This window comes from Oreochromis niloticus, linkage group LG16 (assembly GCF_001858045.2).
Source record: "Oreochromis niloticus isolate F11D_XX linkage group LG16, O_niloticus_UMD_NMBU, whole genome shotgun sequence".
NCBI classification, from domain to species: Eukaryota; Metazoa; Chordata; class Actinopteri; order Cichliformes; family Cichlidae; genus Oreochromis; species Oreochromis niloticus.
The window spans coordinates 4409097-4426238 of NC_031987.2; the positions used below are offsets into that span (position 1 = coordinate 4409097).

At 38.6% G+C, this 17142-nt stretch overlaps 1 protein-coding gene across 2 annotated transcripts in view; it reads left to right on the forward strand.

Annotated features, from left to right (window-relative positions):
• dnah7 (dynein, axonemal, heavy chain 7) overlaps nucleotides 1–17142 on the forward strand; it is a 75365-nt gene that overhangs the window by 17115 nt on the left and 41108 nt on the right. For both annotated transcript variants that reach the window (XM_025903745.1, XM_005450456.4), the window contains exons 20-32: nucleotides 3203–3396; nucleotides 5180–5378; nucleotides 5648–5788; nucleotides 6107–6319; nucleotides 6417–6526; nucleotides 7193–7361; nucleotides 8006–8108; nucleotides 9554–9681; nucleotides 9906–10118; nucleotides 11137–11235; nucleotides 11551–11799; nucleotides 12783–12932; nucleotides 15921–16103. In XM_025903745.1, coding sequence (XP_025759530.1) covers nucleotides 3203–3396; nucleotides 5180–5378; nucleotides 5648–5788; nucleotides 6107–6319; nucleotides 6417–6526; nucleotides 7193–7361; nucleotides 8006–8108; nucleotides 9554–9681; nucleotides 9906–10118; nucleotides 11137–11235; nucleotides 11551–11799; nucleotides 12783–12932; nucleotides 15921–16103 — 2151 coding nt within the window. The remainder of the gene's footprint in view (nucleotides 1–3202; nucleotides 3397–5179; nucleotides 5379–5647; nucleotides 5789–6106; nucleotides 6320–6416; nucleotides 6527–7192; nucleotides 7362–8005; nucleotides 8109–9553; nucleotides 9682–9905; nucleotides 10119–11136; nucleotides 11236–11550; nucleotides 11800–12782; nucleotides 12933–15920; nucleotides 16104–17142) is intronic.

Below are 17142 nucleotides of genomic sequence, written 5' to 3' on the forward strand. Positions count from 1 at the left end.
AATTTAACAGTGTCCTAACTTTATTGTAACTAGGGTCATAAATCATTTCAAATAAGAGTTCCCTGACTAAATTGTAATTATGGCCATAAAAATTATGATTTTCTGCTTTTTGATCTCAAATTTTGTTCATTGCTTAAAGCTAATTTACCATTTTAATCCACCACTACATGAGGGCCAGTTACAGAAAAATACCTCCTCGGTATGATCTTGTACTGCATCAAAATCTGACAAACACTACACCCCTTCTCTTTGTCAATAAGACTGATCAGTGATGCATGAAATTAGAATCATCTCAACTACATGCTATGACACGAGTGTGAGCAAAGGCAGATCCTCTGTCCACATCAGGACGTCTTTGCCCAGGTTGTTGTCATCACATCAGCCACTGGGAGTTGCTCAAGATCCACTCATCTTCTAGCACCTTACTCCATCACCATCTTAACTTAATTTTCCTGGCCTTATTTTTTTTATTTGCTGCTTGTATTAGTGTGTCACTTACTTTACTATTGCATGCTCAGTTGCAAGTACAAACAGGGTAAATCAATTTAAAAGATTTGTTTCTATGAACCTGCTTCCTTTTAACTATGCAGCGCACCACACTCGAGTCCCTTTGAGTGAGTGAAGAAGGGCAGAAACCTATGAGCTGTGTGTACCTATGAGCACACAGAGAAGACGACTGGCATAGTGTTTATTAATATAACCATAGATATAGATATACCTATAATAAAACTGAGCATGTGCTAGTAAGCTAATCAAAGACTAGTTCACACTCATATTGTGCAATAAAGGACAACAAAATTTTTGTCCTGAATGTGTGTTAATTTTTTAAGACCTGCTGTATCAGCTGGGAACAGTTCCTACCCTTTACCGATTTGTATGGTGCATAAAAATCTACATTACCTCACAAAGTACTTGCATAAATCAATATTAGCATTTCAACATAAATATAAAAATAGACCTGTTATTACAATGTACTCCTAAAGAATGGACCAAAATCACAAATGTGAAGATTCATAGTTCATCAATTAGGAACACTTTGTCAGAATAATTACGTGCTGACAGCAATCAAATGTGTCTTGTCTTTGCTATCGAGCTTGAATGTCTGATTTAGGCTTTCATTTCTCGGTTACTGTATTTTAAAATTATATCTTTTGGCCTGATTTAAGAAAAAAATACACGATGTTCAACAGTTTAAATCTCCCATTGTTTAAATGTTACTCTCATTACATTAGTAGGAAACAAAAACTTGGGAAAACTGCCCTTGATTGGCACATTATACAAAGTCAAGAGCAACCATGTATTAAGGACGACTAAATCATTGCAAATCAGCATAAGGTGATACAGTGTCTGCACCATTTTTACCTTCAAGGTATAATCAGTTATCGTTTTGGCTTTCTCTTTGTTCTACATCCAACATTTGTTTGGCTTCCAGACGTCTCTCTGTCAAACCTTTGATCAAATTATCCAGCCAGTGTATATATACTAGTCTTATAGCCCTGATTCTTCCTTATTTTACCTGATCTTTCATGTTTATATTCTCATTTGTTCCTATGCATTACTTTATGGAGCCCCTTACCAGATTTGTTTTCTTTTGGTGCCAGCCTGCTTGTTCTTGTACAGGACCAGCAATCAGGAGAAATACCTTGTTCTTCTCTTTCTCCATGTTTATGGTATTTTGCACAATTTTGAAAATTCACAATGTAAGAAGAGACACAAACACGGGTCATCTGACCAGGAATCAGACCGCGGGCATTGTGTTGTAACCAATAGACCAAATGTTCCTCCGTGTTTTTTCATGTTGACTCCACACTGGTTCTGCTCCTTCCTGTCTGTTATTTCATTCCTAGAAGATGATATCAGACTTCATTTCAGAACTGCCAAAATCTTCATGTGAACGGGTTAGACGTTCACTGTCCAACCTTGGAAATTAGACAGACTTTTTATTTAGACGCTTCCTGGGGGTGACAGCTCCAGAGGATATTGAATTAGTGTACAGATGAGATGATATGAGAGCTGAAATATTTCAAAGGTGCTAGACATGCCTCAGGTGAAATCTCTATTGCTCTCTCCCACCATAGATTTTTCTCTAGACTGTGTGACAGGTGGATCTCAGTGTGGAGCATAAAGTGGATTTTGTTAAAGGAAGAAATTGCAGTGTTTTACTGTCACCTTCAGAGCAGCAGTGACAACTCTTATGCAAAGCAGAAACCAAAAAGGAATGTGAATTTCTCCTGAATGTTAATGTATTATAAATAAAACTCACCCCAATGACTATTATTTAATCATCAGAGTGGCCACTTTTGCATTTTTCTCACTTTTCCAACATGGTAACTTCATTCATTTGTAATTCTGGTATTTATGTTGTGCTTTAAGCTGTCCAGGACGCACAGCCTGCCACTCAAAGCCAACTGGGATAGACTTCAGGCTGTGTTTTACACTAATTTTCTGACATTTGTTGTTAATAGCTGCATACTTAACATTTCTGTTTCCAGGCTGCCACACTGTTGAGCCAGTTGCAAAATAGCACATTGTTCCTCACCAAATGCTGCCGTGCATGTTATTCGTCTCATTATCCTTCAGAATTTTGCTCTTCTGATGGATTTGAATTTGCTCTCTCTGTCAGTGGGTCTCTGTGCTGCTTATTGGTATGAGCTGAATAATGAATTTGCATCCAGGATGTTTCCAAACTCATATGTATAATTGTCAGTGCAGCCTCACCAACTTGTATGCAGGAAAGATGTAAAAAAAAAAAGAAAAGAAAAAAGAAACACAGTTGCTGATTCATCCAGGACTAGTATTATCACAGGACTCTGTATGGTATTTCCTTTTAACTAGGGCTTTATCATACATGTATCTGATTATGCCTAAGACTAGTGCGACTTCTCATTGAACTAAGTCATCTTGCTGTACAAGTTTTGTGACTATCTGAGAAGCTTGCATTAATAGCTAACCCAGTGGAAAGCTTCGTGTTCCAAATAAGCCAACATAAAAAAAACATTTTGGTAACACATCTGTGAAACTGCAGTGTGTAGTTGTGCCTGTTTACCACCCAAAAGAACATAAACTCAGAACTTAAAATAATCCAATTTAAACATTTTGTACTAACTAGTTTTGTAAATGTGCTGAAATAAGTTGACAATGAAGATCAAATTTCCCACACTGGCAGTGGACAAAGCATTAAAGCTGATTCTCTTCAATGCAGAACAAGCACGTGTTGGCCGTGATAGCCATCGACAAGATCCTGGAGAGACTGCAAAAGTCCAACGAATTTCTGGAAATGATTCTCAAAGGTCTTAATAACTACTTGGAGAAGAAACGTCTCTACTTTCCACGGTTCTTCTTCCTCTCAAACGAGGAGCTGCTGGAAATCCTCTCTGAGACCAAAGATCCTACAAGGTAAAGAACTATAAGTGTGCACACAGTTAGATTAATTTTTTATCATAATAATAATTGTAATCAATTAGCTATGGATGTTATCAACATCCCTTAAAGAAAAAAACCCCCATCAAAACTAGCTTTGTACCACAATGTATAGCATATAAAAAGGTCTCAGAGCATTTTCCAATAAAAAGATTTGAAATTGAGATTTATGAAGTGAAAGAAGGAATGCAGAAAAGAAAATGGAAGACTGTTTAAAATTGTGATTGGGGGCTAGCTACTATAAATTAATCATAACAGCCCTTTGTTTTCTTGTGCTTACAGCAGCTACTTTACCTCCATAGTGGTTACCCAGAAATCCTCACTGATAACCAACACTTGTCTCATTTCACCCTGGGCGTTCAGTTAATAATAAATGTGATTTGAGGCAAGATGTTCAAGCCTCTTACTCTCCTCCTGTTATTTCTGTTTCTCATTTCATTTTCATTCTGCTCTCCCTCAATTCGCTCTCTGACTGCTGGGACTTCTCAGTACATCTGTACAGATACACAGTCATCAGCTCTTCTGTAAAGAAGGGATTTCTGCTTCATTGATGTGGATGGTGGGTTTGTGTAAGCCACAGAGGGGTAATTAATGTTGGGGGAAATTTGCATTACTGGTCACTGAATGTAATGTCCTGAGAAAAACGCTTACTTTAAATTCAGGGACTTTTTAGCAAATGCCACAGACAAATGTGGCATTTGCAACATAGCAAACCACAGGACATGAAGAGTTAAATTAGGATGCTTGACTGAGAGTCATCTCTTTGAGGCTTTATAGGTGCAAGTGTGTGAAAATTCTCCAACTACATTCTGACCTATTTGACTAAATTCAGTGATTTAATATTTAAAGAAGTTATAATCATACACTTTAAGGGTGAACCTTTGGAAAGTAACCTGTTACTATTAAGACCTAAAAAAAAAAACATGCTTTTTGTCTACCTATGGATAGAAAATCATATAGCAGCTGGTGTCTTGTGGCAAACTGAAGAACACTGAAAAGTATTGAGACTTGAGTGCAGTTATCTTTTTTCATGTGTGCTCTCTCTTTCTTTTTAAGAATTTCCCCTTTCTAAACTCTTCTGTAACTGACAAATCCAAGTTTTATTATTCAGTACAACAAATGAGAGCTCAGTCAGTATAAATGCAGACTAATAAATCACCCTCATTGCTGGGGACATAAGCATCAAATAAAACCCCTTTTGTACAATTTTGTTTCAATATTGTTTAAAATGATTCTGTTTGCAAAAGTTTCTATTAGTAGAAAATTACACTGTTCAAATAATAATCCATTTTTTGTGTTGCTTTGAATCCATTTGCTCAATTTCCTCAGATGAAAGGGGGAGAGAAGATTTATTACGCAATGTCTTTTTATATACAGCAAAATCAAAAGTTTTCAAACTCTCCACATGGGGAATTTTGCACATAACGACATAGAAATTTGTCTGGGTGATATTGATCCAGACACACAGACATTTTACTGCTTGTCTCACTGACAGTGTAGTAAAAGAGGGGCATCAGCAGCTCACAGACAAAGCTGTAGTTTTGTCTAAAGTGGATTCATTTTAATCCAAATTAAGCTTCACAAAGCTAACAGGCTAACAGACAATTGTATATATGGCTATGTGCAAGCTTGATACTGTGTTAAAGTGAGGGACAGTGTAAGTTTGCATATATTTTGGCCATTTGATCAGATATACAGGCCTGTGGACCTTGAACTGTAACTTTTGGAGATTCATTTTTCTTGCATTCCTCTTCACAAGGGTGCAGCCCCATCTGAAGAAGTGCTTTGAAGGCATTGCTAGTGTGTTGTTCACTGATGTGCTGGATATCACCCACATGAAGAGCAGTGAGGGTGAAATGGTGCAGCTCCTGGATGCCATTTCCACCTCCAAAGCCAGGGGACAGGTGGAGAAATGGCTTTTAGAACTGGAGAGTGGCATGACTGCGTCCCTGCACAAGGTGTTGTGTGGATTTTTATTGAACTATTTTTAAAGATGAATTCATTTATAGCATAGAGAAAAAATTGAAAACAACACATTTCATACCTCAGATGCAGTTTTTTTAGATTGCTTTATAAAATTAGTTGGTTTAAGAATTTGCTCTTATGTGTTATTTCTGTTTCCAGCCAGAGTTGACCATGGATGTTCCAGGCTGCACTCTGTGGTTTCCAAAATCCTTCATGATACACAGTTTTTTGAGTGATTTGCTGCTATTGTGGTCAATTGCAGGTAATAGGGGAGGCTATTGAGGCATACCCCAATGAGCTGAGGGTAAACTGGGTGCGTGCTTGGCCAGGCCAGACTGTATTGTGTGTTTCACAAGTCTACTGGACGAAGCATATCCACAAAGCTATCAAAATAGGACAGAAGGTAATTTTTTTTAATATATCATATACAGTATATACTGAATATGGGCTAAAAAGTTGATTGTTAACAATATCACCAGGGCTGCTGTAACCAGCTGCATCTCACAGATTAAATTTTTTTTTTTAATATTCGTCAGAAATTCTTTACAATTTATTTCACAGGATTAAGGACATAGCCAGCCAATTAGAGCACTAAGAAAAATGCAATCTCTTGATTTTGGACTTTTTTTTTATTAGTAATTTCAAAGATTAAACTTGATGCTGTTATCTTTGCTGGACTCTGGCTTCCTCTTTTTTCTGTTTAATGATGTTTCTCCCTTAGGCTCTTGATGCTTACCTGGAGCAAAACAACAGACAGATTGATGACATTGTGGGACTTGTGCGTGGAAAACTGTCCAAGCAGAACCGGGTCACCCTCGGAGCCCTTGTCGTGCTGGATGTCCATGCCAGGGATGTGTTAGCCACACTGGTGCAAAAGGGGATAAGTGATGAGAACGACTTTGAGTGGCTTAGCCAACTGCGCTATTACTGGGTGGTATGTGACAGGAATGATTGGGGAAACTGGGCATTCATGGCAACTCATAATACAGTTGCAGTCATTTACTTCAGACTCTGCATCACACGCTTTGCAGGAAAACCATCTCCAAACCAAGATGATCAATGCTGGTTTGCCATATGGCTACGAATACCTGGGCAACACTCCACGTCTGGTCATTACACCACTCACAGACCGCTGCTACCGGTAAAGCTACTGCAGTAACATACCCAACAGTTAACTACACTGTTAGCTAGTCTCCTGTCTTATTACTTTTAACACAAAGATACGTTTTAAACTTTTCTTATCATCTTAAGGTGATATAATGTTACAGGTATAACAAAAACCGAACAAGGCTTTCACTTTCAGTTTTTGTTACACTTCAGCTATGCAGAGAAGGGTGAGGGAAATTCAGTGTAGATGCTACATAGTATAAACGTTTGCATCTGGCAAGCCAAGAGCATGTTGTCTGTCTAGGATACGCTACACATAGCTCAATGCTTACTAGTTAAAGAAAAAGTACTTTAAACAGGAAAGAGTCCAAGAGGACCAAGAAGTTGCTGCAGTTTAATTTTTTTGTAGTGAAGTTTCTTGCAAATTATTACAGCCTTATTCTCCCTGACAGGAAGAACGTTAAAGAGTGGAACAAGAGTTCATATTGTTCAAAAAAAGCTGTGCACACTCCCTCAAAACATAAATGGTGATCAATCAATGATTTTGGAAAAATCTATATACATACACATATATAAAGTATCATGTACCTCACTGAAACTTTAATCTGTAGATTTCAGATTAAAAAGCTTGTAAGCCATTAAACATTCAAAGTTATATTTTTATTTAGCTGAGAAGAATAAATTCATTTTTCTTTTTCAGCACGCTGTTTGGAGCACTCCACCTTCATCTGGGAGGAGCTCCTGAAGGCCCAGCTGGCACAGGAAAAACGGAGACAACCAAAGACTTGGCCAAAGCTGTGGCCAAGCAGTGTGTGGTCTTTAACTGCTCTGATGGTCTGGACTACATTGCTTTGGGCAAATTCTTCAAAGTGAGTAAATTGTGTTAATGTGAGTCAATCCCAGCAGACATACGCTACAAAGTTTTAGACGTAAGTGAAACGTGGCCCTCGAAAAGATGTTTTACTTCACATAGCTCATCAGAGGAACATATTCATACATGCTGTTTCCGTCTTCTTTGGATGGAAGTGCGGCAGAACACACACATCTACCTGGGAATATCCCACCGGCGTAGCTATTAGCACTTCAAAGATGTAGATAATAGAAGAAGACACAGGGGTAAAGTTTCATTCTTACAGTGTTTCCTCCTTCCCCACATGGCACACAGCCGTTTAAATGTCAGCCTCTTCACAGCCTGTTCTGAAAAATAAAATGTGGCACAGTGGTGCATTTGTTTGTGGTACGCAAATATATGAAGATTGCGTCCGCCATAGTTTTCTGATGGGAATATTGTGAATATTTATCCTTATAGCAATAGCACCACACTAATGGGCCAGCAAGGCCGCCTCAGTGACCCACAGCGCCTCTGCGGCTGATCAGTGTCATGTAATTAGAAATGATCAGAATAATGAAACTCCTTACACATAATTTTTTCCACGCTGATCCAAAAAATAGTTCGGATAAGAAGTGTTTATGTTATTTATTTACTTGTGTGTGTATGTGTGTGTGTGATCAGGGCCTCTTGTCCTGCGGAGCATGGGCCTGCTTTGATGAGTTTAACCGCATTGACTTGGAGGTGCTCTCTGTGGTGGCGCAACAGATTCTCACAATACAGAGAGGTTTGTGTTTGTGCCTTTCTTTCCCTTTGATCTTTAAGAAAGTTGGCAGCACACCCAAAACAAATTTGACATCATCTCAGCGGTGAAAAAGCAGGTTTTTCTACAAAGCACACTAACACTGAACTAAGGCAATTTGTGTTGGTCAGCAGAACTTCAAGCTCAGCAGTGTTTAGCAGTGTGACCTCTGAGTGCTGCCGGCGTTCAATGACTTGTGTCATGAGATGCAGCCATGGCGATGCCCAGAATTTCTCCCAGAAAAAAATTAAATGTTAGTAGGTTTTGGTTAATTAACAGGTGTTAGGATGCTTGTTTTTACAGTCGTACATAAACATAGAGCTTTTCCTTATTTCCTATTGTGTCAGATTTTGGACCAAATAAAATTCTCTTGAACTTGTCTGGCCTATGCAGAATTTCTGTTTTACAACATGGGAGTATTTATTTATTTATTTTTTATTTTACACAGACGCTATAACTTTAAGTTGGGTAATGTGTAATAATGTTATTAGACTGCTGTTGCCATTAACCATTTCACACACATAAAACCAGCTAAAAAAACCTAAAATTCTAAAGAACCAGATTATAACTTAATACTGTTTTACCTTTTACCATTTATGTATTACAAATTACACCTTTATGTTCCATCCCGTGCTCTACAATCTCAGGACTCTGGCCTTCTAAAGGTTCCTAGAGCCAGAAAAAGACAATTGGAGAGCATGCTTTTTCTTTTCGTGCCCCATTCTTGTGGAACAACCTCCCTCAGGCATGTTCTGTGGAGTTTTTTAAAACTAATTTGAAGACACATTTTGTCTTAATTCTATGCCTTCTAGTTTTTAAATTCTTACTGTTTTTAACTTGTATTGTGTTTTTACTTGTATTGCTGTTTATCGCTTTTCTTTATTTATCTTTTTAGTTTCAAATAGCTGTACAGCACTTTGTTTGAAAGCGCTTTAAAAATAAAGTTATTATTATATTATTATTATTATTATTATTATTATTATTAGCGTATGCAGCATAGTCTTTCTGGTACAGGCTATAAAATAGGAAATAAACTCACTGGTTTCTCTCTCTTTTTTGTCAACTACTGTACGTGCAGAGATGCACCTAAGGCCAATGGAGCTGTGCTGTTCTGTTTGTGCCTAAAAACTACTGTTATAGCATACTGATATCCCTATCTGTTTCCAAGTTGTCCTCCCCCGTCGCCCCCACTGGCACCTTAGTGCCAGTTGAAGTCAGTATTGTTAACTTTTATTGCTGGAATCGTGCTAAATTAACAGATTATTGAGTTTCTTAGCCTGCTGCCGCAAATGTTAGTATATCAATTCATATTTATATGTGCCACTTATGGAAATGTGCTGTTAGGAAATTCCCTAAATCAGCAGTTGGATTGAATCAAAAATCCATTTGCAGCTGACTATATTGTTAACTAACTGCACTCGTGCCCCCAGGAATTGCTGCCCACACCGAGATGTTGATGTTTGAAGGGACTGAACTTAAACTGGATCCCTCTTGCGCTGTGTTCATCACTATGAATCCTGGCTATGCTGGACGGTCTGAGCTACCAGACAACCTTAAGGTACAGCATCAGTTCTTGTCACTGTTCCTGTTTTAATCGTTCAAAATATGATTTTTTTTTTTTTTCTGGTAATTTAGGAAATGGCACTGTCTTCTAAAATTAGCTCAGATTAGATTAGATTGTTTTATGTTTCTCTCTACTACTACTTCAGCTCAGAATCTTTTGAGCCTTAAATCATGTTTTCATTTAGTACATCTTTTACTGTTTTTTTGGTTTCATACCAGGCTCTGTTCAGGACCGTTGCCATGATGGTACCAGACTACGCTATGATTGCAGAGATTGTCCTCTACTCATGTGGTTTTGTTAGTGCGCGACCCTTGTCAGTGAAAATAGTGGCTACTTATCGACTCTGCTCTGAGCAGCTCTCCTCACAGCACCACTATGACTATGGTATGAGAGCTGTCAAGTCTGTGCTAACTGCTGCTGGAAACCTTAAGGTACGTGAAAACAGATTCACGCTCATATGAAGGGAAACTGTGTTCTTAATTAGAGGGGCAGGATGAGGGATCACCGATCCGGGACGGGTTTCGAGCAGCAGTTGAAAAGGAGCCAGAGAGCAAAATGGTTTGAATGTAGCAGGCAACGTTAGCTCTGTTCCTCAAGCTCACTTCTGTGTGCTGTTTGTTAGGAGCAGCACAAATGTTCAGTGTGTGTATCCTCAAAACTGCCCTATTCTCAAGGCAACAGTGTTTAGGGGACATCTGTTAATTGAGCTCCAAAAAATAACCAGATTTCACTGTCAGCTGTGAAACTGCTAGACTGCAGTGGTTGAACTAAAGGACCAAAAGTAAGGAAAGCATAATTGTGTGCAACATTTCTCAGCTCTTGCTCAGTCTTTCCTGATAAAAGTTGCTGAGCAACTTAAAAGGCAAACACTCACATAGCTGAGTGTAAGAAATTGCTTCACCCTCAAAAGAGATTTACTTACATTTTTAATGCACCAGAAGTAAGTTTTAAGTCAGGTTGGGTTAAAAGTTGGTGTTTCTGGGGTATTATTTTTTTTATATTATTCCCCAGGAGCAATCTTTTAAACACAAGAGTCCAAGGACTGGCCCATATCGGTGCATTTCAGAAAAACAACATGAAAAAATGTTTTGCAGAGTACTGTAATTTGTGAAAGAGAGGGATGTGAGTCATAGTGACCTTATGCATACTGAGAATTTTATCATCGGGTTCTGTACAAGCAGAGCAGAAAAATTAAGCCTGATGTCTTTTAAAATGTTGTTTGTTTTTTTGTTTTGTTTTGTTTTTTCATATGGAAATGTGTTTTGTGAGTTCCCTAGCAACAGCTGCTGATTTCTCTTTTTGGCAAATATGGCAAATATTGTTTTTCTTTGCATTACATATCTTCATCCTTTTCCACTGTTTGGGTGTTTAGCTCTCTACATTTATGCTCAGAATGGTGCCTTGTCTGGTTCTCTTCCCTTCACCTCGGAGTTGTTTGTTTTACTACAGCTCACCTTTCCAGAGGAGAATGAAGACACCCTGTTGCTGAGATCCATTATTGATGTCAATCTGCCCAAATTCCTGGACCACGATCTGCAGCTATTTGAGGTGTGTGGAGCTCAGCTCGGCTTGATAAATGGAGCCATTCACATCAGCTCAAGTCAGCTCAAGTTAATTCCAGTCAGTTCATTTGAACCCATGATGCACAAGGACATTTTAAGCACCAGTCAATCTGACTGAGTTATATGTGTGTTTGCATGAGTGAATGAATATTTATGTGTCTATCGTTTGTCCTCAGTCCGAACATCAAAGTGAATGTGTGTTGCCATTGTATGTTGTGGTTAGTATGTAAGGATCTGTATATACAGTATGTTCCATCATTCCACTCCAGTATTCTCCACCAATTCTCATTTTTCATATCAGGGTATCACCTCTGACCTCTTTCCGGGAGTCAAACTCCCAAAACGTGACTACAACGTTCTGCTGGAGGCCATTGAGGATAACTGCCGCCAAATGAACCTTCAAGTCACAGAATTCTTTGCTGAGAAAATCCTGCAAATCTTTGAGATGATGATAGTGAGACACGGCTTCATGTTAGTGGGTGAACCGTTTGGTGGGAAGACCAGTGCTTACCGTGTGCTGGCAGCTGCCCTTCATGACATTTTTAAGAAGGTGAGATGCTGCTTTAAATCTAAAAATCTAACCAGTGAATTGTAAAATAGAAAGTCCCAGCTCTATTTGCACTCTATTGACACTTGGACTTAACAAGGTGGTTTGAGTGGTTGAATAAGAGTCTTGATTGAAGATAATGGCAACAACAGCATAAGTGGTTATAAGTGGCACTTGGCCTTAGGTTGAATGGCATTTAATATGTTCACATATCTTGTCCTGAAAGAAACGAAAAACAAAGCTTAATTTTAAGTGGTTGACAAAGCAGAGTTAGTAGTTTTTAATAGTGCTACCTGAGTCCTTAATATATAAATTTAATCTGTGAAAGAAAAAAAAAATCCTAAACCTTTGTGTCAAGTAAAAATATGTCTTACACGCAATATTCAAGGCTTATCTGAGCTACATGATTGTCCCAAGTAAACACATCCATCCACTTTGTCAGAGCTGTAGTCTTTGTTTAGTAGTTATCGATCTCCCAGAAAGGACCAGAACTGGCTTTTTGTATTTACATGGCTGAGAGGGCTGAGAGGCATCCCACCAAGGAGACAGATGAAGGCCTGCTGATGGAGCGCGTGGGAATGCCACATTTATCATCGTCATCCTTGTCGCTGCACATCCACTGATCATGTCCAGCCTCCCTCCCCTCACGCTCCTTTTTTGTTTTTTGTTTTTTCCTCCAGCAGTTTTTAACTCAAACTGACATCCTGTCTGAAGTGCCATTTGAAGCAGGTTTTGCTTCTCTTCTTCAGTTAGCACAAACCCTGTCAAACTGGCAGTAATTTTGTAAGCAATTTATGTGTCAAGGCAAAGACAGGTTGGTCAAATGAGTGTCATAGAAACACATTTAGTCTGTTTTTGCCCCAACTACAGAGTGCAGTCATCTTATGTATAATCATGTGGCTCACGTTTGTCTGATTTGTATTTGTCTGGAGAGCTTTTGTTTTTTCCAGTAAGAATATCTCTTTGCACGCATGGCTTTTTATCAGGGTCTGATGGATGAGAACCAGGTACAGATCACAGTAATCAATCCCAAATCCATTACCATGGGCCAGCTGTACGGCCAGTTTGACCCCGTCTCTCACGAGTGGTCTGATGGCATCCTCGCTGTCAGCTACAGATCCTTCGCTGCCTCCCAGGTAAGACTGCTGCCCATGAATGTTTTGCAAAAGCCTGCAGAGTACTAGCAGGAGATCATCAGAAATTTCAGGTCAAAAACAATCAATGAGTCAAAAAATGAAAGCAGCCAAGCAGTGGTTATTCAGCTACATGCACTTTCAGAGTCATACAGATGAACATGTTCACCCTGATGAGCTGTGTGATTATGTAGTGAGAAAAAAAAACAAACTCTACTAGTACTTACTACTACTACTACTACTACTACTACTACTACTACTACAGGTATCTGAGCACCAAAACTTCAAAACCAGCTGACCCTTTGCTATGCTAACTGCTCAAAACAGGGTTATAGTGAGTCCTTTTTTCTATTTTGCATCATATATTTCCTCTCCCTGTGGTAGATGCTTTTTTCAGATATGAGATAAATAAGGATTATTTTGAACAGTTATTCATGCACAGCTATTTTATCAGGGTCCAAGTATAAAAGTATGGAAATGGAACTGGGCAGAACAGGTGTACACTAAACCCTTTTTTTCTGTTGCTTTGCTTTTTGGAGAAAATGCTTTTCTGTTGAGAATATAATTAGCAATTTTATGCATGTGATTTAGTGCTTGCAGTTTAAATATATTCAGCTGATAGTGCAGAACTGTGATTAAACTGTTAAAGGTCGAGTAAGCTTTTTGAAATTCATGAACTACTGGACTAGCTGTCTCTTTCTCGTTCCTGGATCCAAGCAACATCATCATGCAAGGATGTTTTCTATGTGGAGTAAAAATCGACTATACTTTATTGCCGCATTATTTTAGCATTTCTGTAACATTATTGCACTCATCTGTCAGTTCAGAAAAATGTTTTTGGAACACCTTTGTATCAGAAAATAATTATTATTTATTATTTGTTTGTCTTCTGCAGGATTTTATAGTACAGATAAATAAAAAGTTTGAATGGGAATGTTTGCCAGTGTAGATTATTCTGACTTTATTGCGAGGCAGGCGGCAATACAGCAATACAGCATATGCTTTGTTCATAATGAGTAATTCAGAACTGAATCGGGAAAGCAGGAAACTGCTGTTGCACTCCCCCCTACAAGGTAAAACTTTAAAGCACATGGTAATTGTGGTACAGTTGGACCAGATGTCCAATGTGCATCCACCTACTGTTGGTAGCTGTGCAGGAATAAGATGAGATCGAGATACATTATTGTCTGCTCATCCTCAGTTAATGAGTTTTGACGGATCTTTATACAATAGGCATGACATTCCAATTAATTGCAAGCTAGTAGAAAGAAAGGCTTCAGTGGCAGGTAAACAAGAGAAACATTTGGCTGTCTTGTTAAAATTAGATCTTTAATAACTCTCTTTCATTCCCATGCAGACAAACACACACACACACACACACACGCACACACACACACACACACACTAGACACACACAGGCAGACAATTTACAGGCTGCACTAGAGGCATGTCCTAATGGAAAATCATTTCTTCCCTTTATTCTCAGAGTGTTTCCAAATGAAGTTGTCATTTAAAAAAAGTGTTAGTATATAAAGCTGTCATATTACAAATTGTAAGGAGTAACATTATATACTGATGCAATCAAAATTGAAAACAAATCTAGCTTTTTAAAGTCATTTTCTTCTGCAGGCAGTGGTCTTCCTTTGTTTTTGCTCTCTTTTCCTGCAACACATTTTACTAAACTCATTTCATGTGCACTAATCTGGAGTAAACTGCGTTGTAGTGTATTAAATTTCTGCATACAAAATGCTTTTTTTTTTTTTTCAGATCATTAAATTACTGCATGTTCACTTCCCTCACAAGCACCAGATGGCCCCAGCCCAGGCATCTCCATTTGTTTATATTATAACAAATCAATTTAAAGTACAGCTCTTGCCAGCCCATTTAACTGGAGAATTGACACTTGTTGTCAGCCCCCATTATGACAATGTGGGTGTTAATTTCATTTATTTAGCAGACATTCTTCACTTAGATTGTTATTCACAGGAGTTCAGCTGTGACCTTGAAAGTATGCACAGTGATTTCAGTGTGAGTGCAGTATGTGGACAATACTGCCACATAAAGTTGTAAGACATGCACTCTTTTCACAAACCTTTAAACACATTTTTTTCTAACCCTGAACATCATACTTATCAACACTCGTGTTTTTCCTGGTTTCTCTGATATTTTCAGACCACGCCCACCTTCTTTGCTTTTTTCTACTGGGAAAATTCCTTAATGTGCATGATCCTCAAACTTTATTTTGAATAATTGTTTTGTTGTTAAATTTGTTGATTACCAACGTTTCCAGACCATCAAGCTCGGCATACACAGCATGCAGGTAAAGCTCACACAACCTGTTAGTGCAACCGGGCAACATGCATTCAGACTGAAGGTGTATATGTGCTTGCTAATCTGCACAGGCAGGACAGACTGAATTATCTCGCTATCTTAGCTGTTATTTTGATACTTCAACTCTCCTTACAGACTAAAATAAATAACTGCAGGTTGAGTACATGTGCGACTCTTCGGATGCTGAGAGCTGTTGACTTTTTTTTTCCAGCCACAGAGAGTGAGCAACAGCCATTTTCAAAATGAGCTGGACATTTCATACTGATCTCTGACTGTAGCTGGCTGTAAGATGAGTGTGCAGGGATCGTCTATAAAGTGCACACTGCAAAAATAAAGATACTACAAAAATATAAAACAGAGTCACCAGAATGATTTTACACATCACTGAACTTCTGTTGGTTGTGCTAAACAGTCATTTTTAAAGGCTTTATATTTCACTGTACAACACTGCATAACTTCAGTGTTATACAGAGTCACTGCACTCATAAATGGTCTTCTGATGAATATATCAACATACTGCTGGCTAGCCAGCAGGTCATGATTGTGGTTAATAATCGTAACCTTACTTTATGTTTTGACGTCACAGCTTAACAATTTAGCTTCAGTCGTGTTGAAGTGATTTCTTTACGGTATGAACTTCATATTCCTTGTGTGTCTCAGAGCCCTGACAGAAAATGGCTCATCTTTGATGGTCCAGTGGATGCTGTGTGGATTGAGAATATGAACACAGTACTCGATGACAACAAGAAGTTGTGTCTGATGAGCGGTGAGATCATTCAAATGTCACCACAAATGAGCCTCATCTTTGAACCCATGGACCTGGAGGTGGCATCTCCAGCCACGGTGAGAGACTCCTTTAATTTAGACTTCATAGTTTTACCCAATTTTTATTAGATTTTGTGATATTTATTTTGTTTTATATAAATATAATTTTAGTGTGATAGATGTTGATATTAAACAGGGCCAGAGTTTCACTGAGTTTAGTGTGCTGTCCCCATTATCACTTAACGTGTGTGAGCCAAAACCTCAAGCTTTTCACTTTCCAAACACTGGCCATCAGGCAGGTTCTACTCGTGGCTCTGTATGATGTCAATGAGAGCAGATACCTCTATCATGGCATACAGCTGTGCCTTCAATCTGAAGAAAGCCTTGAAGGGAAGGTGGTCTTAAGCTAAAACAGCTTATTTCAGGCAGAAGATGAACCGAGGTCCTGCACCAAGGCCAAGCACAAGATAAATAACGACTGAACTATAAATCATGAGGTCACCTTGAAGTTCAGTCATTCATGAATACTCTGGTCAAAAGCCTGTTTTAGAGGACTCGACCTCTGCGGTCTCTGTTTCAATAATTAGAATGACAGATGTTTGTGGGACTGTGAAGAATTTTATTCTTGAGAATTCAGCCCCCTTTTCTGCCCTTTTGAAATGTCATATTAGCAACATCAGTGGGGGTTATTTGACTGGTTGATCTTCTCTGTTTGCAGAATTACTGAAAATCTCAACAGATATATGTATTCACCCACCCCATGTCCTGGTGAATACATTTATACAAATAACAAAAGTTCTCAGACATAATTTTAAAGATCAAGATAGACAAACACAGTCTAAACGAGGTTCAGGCTCTCAGTTCATGCATGGCATGGTATTTTGAGCCTTTGCAGAGGTATTCAGTCTTCGAATGCTACTTTTCTGTTTGCACTGTTGTTATTTGTATGGCCACCTCTGCTATTGGCTTTGGGAGACTCTAGACAGCAATGCGCTAACATCAGCCACATTTCTTTACAAAGCCACAGTGATATTTATCAGGAGGGCATAACACTTGAGATAGCATCCTCCCCAACCTCCTCCTCACTGTTTCCACCCTCCACTGTGTAATTTCAAAG